Source organism: Hydra vulgaris, chromosome 03, assembly GCF_038396675.1.
Source record: "Hydra vulgaris chromosome 03, alternate assembly HydraT2T_AEP".
NCBI classification, from domain to species: domain Eukaryota; kingdom Metazoa; phylum Cnidaria; class Hydrozoa; order Anthoathecata; family Hydridae; genus Hydra; species Hydra vulgaris.
In genome coordinates this window covers 39,740,060-39,754,308 of record NC_088922.1, presented here as the reverse complement: position 1 = coordinate 39,754,308, position 14,249 = coordinate 39,740,060, and the positions used below count along the sequence as shown (strand labels likewise).

At 27.7% G+C, this 14,249-nt stretch overlaps 1 protein-coding gene across 6 annotated transcripts in view; it reads right to left on the bottom strand.

Moving 5' to 3' along the window:
• Positions 1 to 14,249, bottom strand: part of LOC101236772 (transient receptor potential cation channel subfamily A member 1) — a 103,134-nt gene that overhangs the window by 17,627 nt on the left and 71,258 nt on the right. For all 6 annotated transcript variants that reach the window (XM_065793163.1, XM_065793162.1, XM_065793164.1 and 3 more), the window contains 3 exons: positions 9,813 to 9,949; positions 7,781 to 7,896; positions 7,278 to 7,558 (listed from right to left, as the gene is read on the bottom strand). In XM_065793163.1, coding sequence (XP_065649235.1) covers positions 7,278 to 7,558; positions 7,781 to 7,896; positions 9,813 to 9,949 — 534 coding nt within the window. The remainder of the gene's footprint in view (positions 1 to 7,277; positions 7,559 to 7,780; positions 7,897 to 9,812; positions 9,950 to 14,249) is intronic.

The following is a 14,249-nucleotide window of genomic DNA, read 5'->3' as shown; positions in this document are numbered from 1 at the left end:
TTAAAACTGTTAACCAGTTTTCTAACTAGTTTTATATTTTTAAAACTTTCCTTTCTTCCACCACCAGATTTGCGTTTGATCGATTTTGTTTGAGAAAAATGTTGAATAACATGACTAACAGAGTATGGATATATTTGCAATGATTTTGCTATCGAATTGTAGCTACTATTAGGATTTTGTAAATATTTGTGCATAATTTTTTCTCTTATGTCTTCTTCTTTTGTCATTTTTAAAACTATTTTCAAGTTAAGTCCAAAAACTAACATATTTTTTTGAAACCACAACACGTAAACAAAATACAAAACAATTAAAAAGATTTTAATACAACCACTGAAAAAAAATGATGTGCTTATTCTTTCACATTTATTTCGTGTGCACACTTTAAAATGAATTTAAACACTTTAAATTGTGTACTTTTTTTAAGAAATGAACCTGGAAATCTTTTTTTATGCAGCATACCAAAATATAAGTTTTAAATGCCTAGTATTTACTTTTAAGAATACAAAATTAATATATATATATATTTTTTTAAACATCTTTGCTTCCAACAAGGCTGCAAGCAGCCACTAATTAAAGATGGAAGTTACTGAAAGAAAAAAGATGAAGATTGTAGAGCAAGATAACGATTGACAGACAACTTAAAAGATTGCAAATTATATGAGTCAGGAAAGCAAGATAAAGGAAGCGAATTCCAAAGAGCTGATGTTCAGAAACAGAAAAAGGATGACACTTAATTGAATGACGAGTAACACGAGAATGAATTACAGTAGATGGCACAAGAGACGCTAGCTCTTTAAAGCAGTGCCCATTATAGTATTTGTAGAAAAGAGAAAGAGAAGCAACATTACGACGATGTGATAATGGTTGGAGGTTGGCTGCAAGAGCAGGTCCAACTATGTTTACAATGCGTTTTTGCACCTTGTCTAAAAGAGAAAGGGCATCATTAGAGGATCCGCCCCAGATATGGCAACAATATTCCATACAAGGCCAGATTTGAGATTTATAGAGATAGAGAATAGAATCCGAAGTAAGAAAGTGACAAGCTCAATAAAGAGATGCAACCTTAGCAGATGCTAATTTTGCAACCGATTTGATATATGGTTTCCAAGAAAGATTGGAAGTAAGAGTTAATCCTAGAAGATGAAGAGTAGGTGACTCATCGAGTACATCACCGTTCATAAATATAGGAAGATCTAAATTATTGCGATAACGATTGGCTGAAAAAAATTGAGTTTTATCTGAATTAAAGTTCACCAGCCACTGTGAGCCCCATGCTGTAGCAGAAGTAAGATCCTTTTCAAGCTCAAATGCCCCCTCCAAGCAATCAGAGGGTGTTGGTTTTTTATCACGACAAGAATAAATGGTAGTGTCATCAGCAAACAATGCCACCTTAGATGAGAGAATATCTGGAAGATCGTTAATGTAAATTAAAAAGAGTATAGGGCCAAGGATAGAACCTTGAGGAACCCCTGAAGTTACAGAATAAGAAGAAGAGTGTTGTCCATCAAGGACAACTTTTATGCTACGATTGGAAAGGAAGGATTCAATGATCTTAAAGATGTTGCCGGATACACCATAAAAAGAAAGCTTATGGAGAAGACCAGCATGCCAAACTTTATCAAAAGCTTTTGAAATGTCAAGAGCGATGGCCTTAACCTCTCCACCTTCATCTAATGCACGATAAAACCTATCAGTTATTACTGTTAACAAATCAGCTGTAGAACGAGAAGATCGAAATCCATATTGATGGTCAGAAAGTAAGTTATTAGATTCAAGATGAGAAATTAAGTGTTTGTTAATTAAAGATTCAAAAACCTTGCTTATGATAGGAAGAAGACTTATGGGACGGTAGGTAGACGAATCAGATTGCTCTCCAGAATTTTTGAAGATAGGGATAACAGATGCCGCTTTCCAGCAGGCTGGAAAGCAAGACTCTGATAAGCACTTGTTGAATAGTTTTGAGAATATAGACGACAGCTATGGAGAACACTTCTGCAAGACAATAACAGGTATGTTGTCCGGGCCACAAGCTGTAGAAGAGTCTAGGCAGGAAATCACTTTAGATACAGATGCTGGAGTGATATGAATGTCAAGCAATGGATCAACCTGTTTGTTGGCAATATCAGGTAGAGCGCAACTAGTGGAATCAAGAGATGATATTGATGAAAAGTTTTTAGCAAACAATTCAGCTTTGTCTTTAGGTGAGGTGACAAAGTCTGAACCATTCAAGAGAGGTGGAATTATAGATTTTCCCTTATTATTGATATTATTAAAGATTCTCCAGAAGTCACGAGAGCCTAATTTTTGAGATGAAATACGAGATTTCATGACCTGAGAATAGCGGGTTTTGGCGTTAGACAAAACTTTTTTACAATTGTTTCTAGCAGTAATAAACAGATGCCTGTTTTCTGGAGAATTGTTTTGCTGATAAATATGGAAGTAACGGATTCGATTGGCAATCGCAGCAGCACAGTGTGAAGAAAACCATGGAGGAGATTGAGGCTTGACCTGGAATCGTCGAGAGGGAATAAAAGATTCCATGCCAGCCTGAATCCCCGAAGTTATGTAAGAAGCACATTTGTCGACAGGAAGATGAAAGATTTCTACCCAAGGGCCACCACGAAGAAAATCACGGAAAGAATCCCAGTCAGCTTTACTGTAGTTGTAAGAGGTTCGATAATAGGGGGATTCAGGTGATGAAGAAGAATGAGATAATAGTTTTAGAGAGATCAAACTGTGATCAGAAGCACCTAAGGGTGAATGTGAAGAAACTGAGCACTGACTAGGATCAGAAACAAGACATAAGTCAAGTAGAGAAGGTAGATGATTCGGGTTGTCAGGAAAGCGAGTTGGAAAGTTGACTATTTGAGTTCGGGATTGAGAAAGGCAAAAGTTGTGGGCTTTAATGCCTGCCGAATCACTGACACTAGAGCCAAGCCATTCAGAGTGGTGAGCATTAAAGTCACCGACAACAACTATATTAGCTGATGGATAAAGAGAGAGGGCTTGGTCAATATGATCAGAAATAACGTCAAAAAGTGTGCAGTCTTGAGATGAAGGAGAGCGATATAGAACAAAGAGAAAGGCATTAGAGTGAAGTGGTGCTAAACGAAAGCACATAAAAGAATAGTCTGTGGATTCAAACCTAGTTTCACGACAAATGGGGGAATTCTTATGAGCAATTAATTAAAATTTACAATCATCAATTAACACTTAAATAATACCAAATTTACATTTAATACCAAATTCACATTTAAATAATAGCAAATAAATTAACATTTACCATCAACTCATATGAAATCCTAATGTTTCCAAACTTATTTGTAAATTGTATAAATCATGCAGCTAACAAAGACTTTAAATAATATCATCAGTTGGGATGCAATAGGAAATATTTGATAGTATTTTTTAGCTTTCTACTTCTTTAGAATATTCAGACAGTTTCTATTACTCTTTATTCACTACTGGAATAATATCAACATAGCTATAAAACAGTTAAATTATCATTAATGAGTTTACATTCCTGATAATTCACAACTTTTCCTGTAACAGGAACTGTTCCTGTAGCATACTTTTAAACAATTCCAAAATTTTTTATGACATGAATGAATGAACATTAATGGTGTTCAAAAAAACACTGGTATGTTGTCTTAGATATACATTTTCATAAACTGCTTGGCTGATGGATTAATAAACACACCTTGACTTCTAACAGCACTAAAAAATACTTCAATATATTCTTGACTTAAATTGATTTTTCAGGGATAAAATCAAGTGTTAATAAAATCAAGCTGAGTTAAGTAATGTATCGTAAATTAATTTCCTATAAAATCAACATACAAAATTGACAAACTTTGCGCAGTCTTCCAAATTGCACCATTGGAATTTTATAAATTTTATCAATAAATGACTGTTTGGCAAGTCAAAATCATTAAAGGTTGATTCAAAACTTTTAAACTCTTTTAAATTTAATTTAAAAAAACATAAGTGCATTTGCAACATCTTGACTTAAAGGCTTGAGCTACCAACTTCATCTTTTATCACTGTCATGCCATATATCGAATCTCTTCTTTGAAAGCATATTTAATAACACCATTATTAATGCCTTTTAGAAACTTCTTGTCATTATTAAATCACCAAAACCATATATAATATATATCAGCCAAAACTAAATTTGTTGAAATGGTTATTTTTTTAATTTTTAAACTTCAAATGCTTTATCGCCAAAACAGGTTGTCTGTCAACACTATTTCATCTTTTCAAAGTGTTCTGATAAGGGAAATAAGTGTTGAAGTACTATCATTGAAAGAAACAAGTGTTGAAGTCAGAACTAATCATGTTTTTGCTAAAAAAAAAAAAAGCATGGTTAATGTAAAAACCTACAAAAATAAAACATTTTTATTTTTGTAGGTTTTATTTAAACAATTTGGTTTTTGTTTTTTTTGAATTAGAATTTTATAACAGGATTTAGTCATTGCTTCATTGCTAATAGAGGTTTTTACTTGTAAATTCTTTATTTGTATTTTGAAGATTTTATTCTTTTTTTTTTTTAGTTTGAGTCAATGTGTTTATTAATTTTTTCAAGTCAATGCATTTGTAGTCAATAGATATTTAAACTAAATACAATTTCTGGTTGACAGTGTAAGTTGTCTAAACGAGTTTCCATGCTCCAAAGTGCAATCTTTTTACCAGTTTTAACTACATAATCTTCAATTTTCTTCTTCATTATTCCATTTTTATTAGGAATCTTTTAGTAGATGTATTTCAAATTCTGAAAATTTTAATTTTCTATAATTCATTTTTATTAGCAATCTCTTTTATACTTTTTAAATTTTATTTGTGGTTGATTTTATATGTTCTGGAAAACCAAAAGTTGTCATTTTAGCATCAAGTTTTGTACACTATGACAAACAGTAACCAGACTTTTTATCTTTATCATGATAATCCTTAGACGAATGATCTGAGCAATTGTAAATTGCTGAGAAGAACAAAACTCTTTTGTTTTGCTGAAAAAATTTATGCTGCTCTTTTATCTAAATTTGCAGAAGATAAAAACAATCAGCTAAGATTCATTATCCATGCTATGCCTATCTTTTTAAATTATATAAATAAATCTCTAATCAATTTGCAAAAGATCTACATAAAAACAATCAGCTAAGATTCATTATCCATGCTATGCCTATCTTTTTAAATTATATAAATAAATCTCTAATCAATTTGCAAAAGATCTACATAAAAACAATCAGCTAAGATTCATTATCCATGCTATGCCTATCTTTTTAAATTATATAAATAAATCTCTAATCAATTTGCAAAAGATCTACATAAAAACAATCAGCTAAGATTCATTATCCATGCTATGCCTATCTTTTTAAATTATATAAATAAATCTCTAATCAATTTGCAAAAGATCTACATAAAAACAATCAGCTAAGATTCATTATCCATGCTATGCCTATCTTTTTAAATTATATAAATAAATCTCTAACCAATTTGCAAAAGATCTACATAAAAACAATCAGCTAAGATTCATTATCCATGCTATGCCTATCTTTTTAAATTATATAAATAAATCTCTAATCAATTTGCAAAAGATCTACATAAAAACAATCAGCTAAGATTTATTATCCATGCTATGCCTATCTTTTTAAATTATATAAATAAATCTCTAATCAATTTGCAAAAGATCTACATAAAAACAATCAGCTAAGATTCATTATCCATGCTATGCCTATCTTTTTAAATTATATAAATAAATCTCTAATCAATTTGCAAAAGATCTACATAAAAACAATCAGCTAAGATTCATTATCCATGCTATGCCTATCTTTTTAAATTATATAAATAAATCTCTAATCAATTTGCAAAAGATCTACATAAAAACAATCAGCTAAGATTCATTATCCATGCTATGCCTATCTTTTTAAATTATATAAATAAATCTCTAATCAATTTGCAAAAGATCTACATAAAAACAATCAGCTAAGATTCATTATCCATGCTATGCCTATCTTTTTAAATTATATAAATAAATCTCTAATCAATTTGCAAAAGATCTACATAAAAACAATCAGCTAAGATTCATTATCCATGCTATGCCTATCTTTTTAAATTATATAAATAAATCTCTAATCAATTTGCAAAAGATCTATATAAAAACAATCAGCTAAGATTCATTATCCAAGCTATGCCTATCTTTTTAAATTATATAAATAAATCTCTAATCAATTTTTGAGAACAGGGTTTGTATTCATAAATCTCCATTAGACTTTATTTAGAAATGGTTAAAAATATTTAATCTCAATTCCCAACAAAATAAATAATTAACTAACCTTTCAAAATAAATGTTCTAAAAAGTTTTAATAGTAAACTTAATAACCTTGTTAAACAAGGCTGCTGTACAGAGTAATAAGTCAAGTGCTCTACTTTCAGTCTTACTTACAAGTACTCTACTTTCAGAGTCTTACTTACAAGTGCTCTACTTTCAGAGTCTTATTTACAAGTGCTCTACTTTCAGAGTCTAACTTACAAGTGCTCTACTTTTAGAGTCTTAATTACAAGTGCTATACTTTCAGAGTCTTACTTACAATTGCTACACTTTCAGAGTCGCTTGGTAAACTTACCTGGTAAAGTTCTTTTAAGTTCTTCAAAATGAAGAACTTTGCCATAAATTCTAACACAAGTCAACTAGTCACAAAAGCAGAAATAAAATTTCAAACTAATGCTAACTTTAATGAAAAAGTGTGAATCGAAATTTTTTTTTCAGATTATTATTAAACTTAATATCAATTAATAAAACAAATTTCGATTAAAACAAAATATACTTATAATTTTTAAACGCTATTTTATTAAGTTAGTAAAGTTAATTCACTAAAAAGTTTTTAGATTAATTTCAGTTTAGTTTTTAACAACCCATTAAACAATTAAGCAGTATAGTATTTTGAGAAACCATTTTGATTACACTACCAACATTAGTCTAAAATTCTCTTAAAACTAATGACATCATAGACAAAAAAGTTTTAAAATTATAATACATTTTAAATAACGGCTGATTAGTTATATGAAACTACTCTAGTGGTTTAAGATCCAAATTATTTTTTTTAGTAGACTCGAATTATGCTAACTTGCATAATTTGATTTCAAAAATGCATATATTCTAATAAGAATAATAACTATTTGCCAATTTATATTACATATACGATAGATACGATATTATAAAGTAACAAAGCAATAAAGAATTTAACACACATAATAAAAAACATACATAATATCAATACCATGAACTTTAAAGGGTGATTTTGTATAAAATCTTTTCTTCTTGTCTTATCATTTGAAACTGCCATACTTTTTTGAGAAATTATTGAGAAAAGTGAAGTTCTATGTGGAATATCAAGTGACTTGTGATGATTATGTTGTTCTCCACTATCTGAATCAATTCTGCACCATGTGGAAAACATATCTTCAAGAAACTCATATGAGCATGTTACTTTATATTTTAGATGTTCAGGAGGTAAGCCATTGTCCAGCATGCATTGGTTAAGTGCTATTTCAGCAACATCTGAATAAAAAATTAAACAATTCTAAAAATTCTTACAAATTCTAATATTATTGCATTTATTACATAAAAATAAAAAATATCATATTTATTATATTATAATATATTATATATTAAATAATATATAATATACTATAATATAATAAATATAATAATATATTATATATTATTATAATATAATAAATAAGTACTAATAAAAAAAAAAAAATGAAAAAAAAAAAAAACCTGGAAGTTTTTGAATCAACTTTCTCATCGGAGTAGTTAGCTTATTTCCTTCAATGGTGGAGTTTCGCATGGCTTGTTTCCAGTTGTTACAACGAATGATTGCAATTGCAGCATCTCTGTTAAAACAGGTTTTCATAAACTTAAAGATTTGAATATGATGTCAGGCATATACATATTATATACATACATACATATATATATATATATATATATATATATATATATATATATATATATATATATATATATATATATATATATATATATGTATATATATATATATGTATATATATATATATGTATATATATATATATATGTATATATATATATATATGTATATATATATATGTATAGATATATATATATATATGTATACATATATATATATATATATATATATATATATATATATATATATATATATGTATATATACATATATATATATATATATATATATATATATATATATATATATATATATATATATATATATATATATATATATATGTATATAATATGTATATGCCTGACATCATACTGAAATAGGGGGCTGACTGCCAAAATTGACATTGATTGACAGAAATGGAAGTAAAACACGGGTCAAGATGGAAGTGGAAAGCTAAAAGCATTATCAGCTAAAATTGAGAAATTGTTGATTAATTTAATGTTCCAGTGATTGGGGTTATGGTTTGACACAAGCCAATAAAGTTTCTATTATTCAACACATTGAAAAAACCCAAAACAAAAGCATTTATTCAAAAATGACAAATCTTCATCACAATGATGGTTTAAAAAAAAGATGGAAACAAGAAATAGCTTACATACAAAACATTGCAGACACAGCTTTGTCTTACTCTTCACAATGACAATGGTAATTTAACAACTACATAAAACAATATGATAAAAAATGATCAACAGAATGCTTCATATATTTATAAATCAAAAAACAAAAGAAAATTTGAAGATCCAGAACTAGAGTCAGCATAACAACCACCATTAACTATATCATCAACAGCACAGCATTCCTTATTTTCATCAACACAAACAACACCAATATCAAGTGCTTTGGCTCAATACTATAAGAAAACTAACATTTCGATCAAAAATGGTTTAGAACCTGCTATAAAAACACTTCTGTAACATTTTAAAGAAATAAAGAATAAGTTTTGACTGAAGTTAAGTCAATGGAAAAAGTTCGAGAATTAAAAAAAGAAAATGAAACAAAACATAACATAGACTACTCACGCAATGCAACCATACAAAGTAAGCAGCAAAAATTACTTCAATTTATAAAATACAAAGCAGATTTTTGTGATTTAATGGTTCAATAGGAAAACAATTTGTGGTTTTGATTGTGATTTTAAAATAATATCCACAAAGTAATGAGTTTTTCTGATCTAAAAGTTGTAGACTTTTATTGTAGAGTTGTATACTGGTTGTAATATCGAGCAATAGATCTTTTGTTAATTTAATTAGGTATCTTATATATATTGTTTTTATTATTCATTTAATAAATAATAATTTCTTATTGGATCAACTCATTCTATTTTTATTGTTTTTCTCATTGATTATAATTGTGACCAACTTTGTTTGGAAAAATATATAAATCTGGTCAAAAATAGCTTAGAACTTATTAAACTCTTTTTTTTATGTACATATAATTGTAAAGAACAAAGTTCTTTATCTGTTAAATAAAAATTACATGAAAAAAAATTTTCCCCTTCAAAAACAAACAAACAAAATTTCTGAATGCCAAAAGTTATTAACTCTCTGAACCGAAATTAGGTTAGCTTACTCAATCCAACAAACTGCATAAAAGAATAAAAATATGACAGCATTAAAAAACAATATAAAATCTTTAATAGCTATACTATTAAAAAAAATATTTTTTTTTCAGAAGTTGTAGTTAGGAATGAAATGAATTCAATTATTTACACTTGATGATCCCACTTAAACGAAAGTAATTCTCAGCACATCACTTAGCTAATAAACAATATATGCAAATAGAAAAAACTTAAAAAAATCATCACCTTTGATTGTTTTCAATAGCATAATCTAAACAGTTTTTTCCTAAGTTATCTCTTCGAGTAACATCAGCATTTCTTAATAGTAACAAATTTACAATATCAACATGTCCTTCTTTACAAGCCAGATGCAATGGTGTTACCTATTTAAATAAATTTGCAGAGAACATAGACGTTTTTAAGAGAATCTTACAAAATGAAAATAATTTTTTTTTAAATTGGCTTCTTTTTATACCCAACATGATATACTTTTGTAGAACTTTTTTTTAATAATATTAGGGACCCATCTCATATTTAAGGGTCTTGAGTGACCTCTACAAAAACTTTTCATTCAAAATTTTTCAAACTCAGTATTATTTTATTAATAAAAGAGGTCGAGAGAAAACATTTTTTATAGAGTGTTGTTTTAAGCGCAACACTAATACGTCTTTTAAAAACAATATATAACATATAACAACAAATAAAACATTTTCAGCTCTTTTTATGATGATTTCTGTTATATAATATATATAAAGTTATATAATGTTACATATAATTTATAATCTGTACATAATGCTAGTACTAAGTTAGACTATGCTGTCTATGCGCCTTTTGGCGCATAGACAGCATAGCATCTACATGGCATTGAATCAATCAAATTAATTAAAACATTAATATTTTTTTCTCCTAAGTGCATTTAATTATCTCTCAATTTGTTCTTTAAGATGTTCTTTTGGATTCAGGTCTGGAGATTTAGTGTTGGCTATTCCAAGACTCAAACTTTCTTTTGAGCTAAAAATTCTGTGACAAGCTTAGATGTGTGCTTTGGATCATTGTCATGTTGGAAAGTCCAACCATGCCACATTTTATTTATTGCATGCAACAGCATTACTTCCATGATTATACCTTTATCCATGTTTTGCACTTGATAGATTGGACCTACTTCATGACAAAGATAAAAGTCACCACTATGCTTCACTGTGAGAACTTAGTACTTAATATCACTTTGGTGACCTACTGGCAGACATGTGTAGTTCCAAAAGGACTGCATGACTTATTATTCCTCAAACCTAAAAGTCTTAATTTTTTTTCTCATTAGTCGTCCATAAGTTTTTTATAAATTTTTTGAAGCTCATAAAGTTTTTGAAGCTGGATATCAAAAACTAGGAAGAAGTAATCTTTTTAAATTCGATCAAAAAAGTTTTAAATTTTGACTCATCACTCCATAGTATGGAGTGATAAGTCAAAATCTTCCATCTTTGCTGTGCCGTTCAATTTAAATGTTCTGCAGCAAATTTCAGGCGTGCCCTATTTTTTTTTTGCAGAAACAAGAGGTTTTTTAACAGGACAGCAGAGGACAGTAGCCAAAAAGATTTTTTATCTTAAGCAACACTGATGGATAAGAAAAAAAAATTTGATGTGACTGTGTAAACTCAATAAGGATTTCTTTAGCACTCTTGTGCGGATCTGCCTTATCTCATTATAATATTAATTAGCAAAAAGTTTTTTAATTGTTGGAATATTCATTTCTATTGAAATTTGTTGCATAGTCTTACCATTTTTAGATACTTATATATATATAAATTTTTCACAGCCACTGTTAAATATTCATTACCTCCTATTTTGAGTTATTGATTATTGAATGTTTTTATAAAAATGTGCGTTCTGAAAAAGTATTAAAAAAAAAAAGTTTTAAAAGTAAAAGTAAGCTCTACCATAATCAGGCCAGGCTTAGCATCGCTTTTAGATTGAAGTTTTTTAATCAAAGTTGGTTTATGATCATGTTTGCTGATGACATTAAATATGTTGTCAATCTCAATTTTATCATTGGTGGCTTTTATGAAACTACTTGTTTTTTTGAAGCTTGGAACACCATAATTTGTGATATTTTTTTCTCTTTTTTTGCATTGTTGTTGCTCAACAGATACTGTGTTAATAATTGTTAATTGTTCTTCAGGTTTTTTCAAGTTTATCTTTACTGCTAATACCCAGTCTTAGCTGAACGAGGCAGGTTTTTCTATTATACTATTTTTCAGTTGATTCTTGAGTTCATTATTTCTATTTTTTGAGGAATGTTATCCTGTCTTCTAGTAGCTTTATGTGATCACTCTTGTCCTGAAGCCAATTATCAATACTTTTTCATTGGGATGATTAGTTTTTGAATGTGGCTCTGTCATTTAAATATATTGCAATTAATGGAAAGTTTTTGCAATTTGAATATAATTTGAATATAGTTTTTTTTTTCTCTAATAAATTTATTTTTAATGGGATCCCCAAGTGCCGAGACAATTTGTGTTCATATTAAAGAAAATGTTTAAAAAAAACATTCGGACTGAATTTTTTTGATTAAAACTAAATAATGAATGCACACCATTCTTTTTAAATTTACGTTTTAGTCGAAGCTCACTGCCTCCATTTTTTTTTGGTTCTTGGATTCTGTACAATGTTAGCCGCAATCTGCAGACTTATAATTTATTCCATGCGTGTATAATTCATAACACTTTCAATATATGATATTATTGTATAAATTTTTTTTTCAAGATATCATATTATTTTTTTGCCACATCACCAAATCATGTTAATTGTACAACTTTTTACTAAATCCCAAAAAAAAGTTTGTGATACAATCAAAAAACAAAATTTATAAAATCTATAAAAATAAAAACTTAATGTATAACAAATATTTGCAGTAAAACAACTTAAACTTAATATAAACTAGATACTAAAAGAATAATTTCACTAAAGCGTATAAATTAATTTAAAGTATAAACTGAATAAAAAACGAGTGACTTGAATAAAACATAAACTGAACAAAGTAGAAAATAAATATTAAACAAATTATTTTACTAATTACCATACAAATCAAACTAAATTAAAGTTAAAACAAATATTTGTACTAAAATATCACATTAACTCGCTCGCTACTAGCCGAACAAAAATCTTTTTGTAGCAACTGCACAATTTGATTCACATTGACAATTAATTAAAATTCGAATAGTAAATCTCTTTAAAAGCATAACAAACTTACTTTTTAAATAAATAAGTTTTTAACATGCATCATTAAACAATAAGAAATGCAAAGTGCATAAAACCATTGCTTTTATAAATAGTAACTAAAACATTAAGTCCGAAACAAAACTCATTTAATGAATAAAAAGAATATTTTTTTCTTTAAAAGACTTTGGTAATTACTTAACTAAATACTTAGCACTTCTACAAGTTAAATTTTACAGTGTTAATGCTGTTTTATTTTATAACTAAATTTAAAGTTTTTTTTATGAAGGATTATTCAAGATTTTTTAACTTTGTCAAGTGATAACTTTTTTATAATTACACAATATAGCTCTTATTTTTTCTTGATTATGTAGAGAATTAATTAAACCTTTAGAACAAATAAATTATGTGTCTAGAATGGAAATTTATGTACAAAACAAGATAAATTGTGAAGCATACTCAAAAGCTGCTACCAGAGGTTTGCAGTAGTGAAAAAGTTAAACCATAACTAAATGTAAATTAAACATAAAACAAACAACTCTATTAAACCATATGAACTAAATATAAAACGAGAAACCGCATCAAACTGCCTTTAATTTTTCTCTGCCTGCGAACTCTAATAATCACAAAATATGTATAATTGTGTCATGATTTTGGCTTCTAAAACAAAGTAATAATAAAGCAAGTAAAAAAAAATTATAAATATAAAAAAATATATATATATTTGTATAATTTTCTGATTGTAATAGAAAAAATACTTATATCTTTAAAAAAACAACAACAACAAAATGCTTTCTTAAAAAGATATTGCGATGATGTCATATACCGAAACTGTTATGAATTAAACACACATGAAATAATTTATCAAGTCTACAGATTGCAACTAACATTATACAAACTCTGAAAACCAAAAAAAAATGGAGATGGCAAACTTAGACTAAAACGTGAATTTTAAAACTAATGGTGTGCATTCATTATTTAGTTTTAATCAAAAAAATTTATCCCAGATGTTTTTTTTAAACAATTTCTTTAATATGAACACAACTTGTCTTGGCACTTGGGGGATCCCTTTAAGTAACTATTTTCAGTAGTTTTTATTTTTTTATTTGTATATTTGATACTTATTTATTTTCTTTATTTTATCTTATTTTAGTTACAGTTGTCTAAGTAATAGGAATATTGTTGATGAGATATTGTTGATTAACATGTTTCTTTATTTAATGTTGCAGTTGTCTAAGTAATAGGAGTATTGTTGATGAGATATTGTTGATTAATATGTTTCTTTATTAAGATTTTATTATAAACTGTCATTCAGGAATATACAGTGGTGGCCAAAAATTAAAGACCACTCATTTTTTTTTCAAAATTTATTTTTAACCTTAGTATAATTTTATTTTGGAAAAAGGTATCAAAAAAAGGAAAACATTTGTAGAAAGAATTTTTATTGCATTTTATATTTATTGTAAAAGA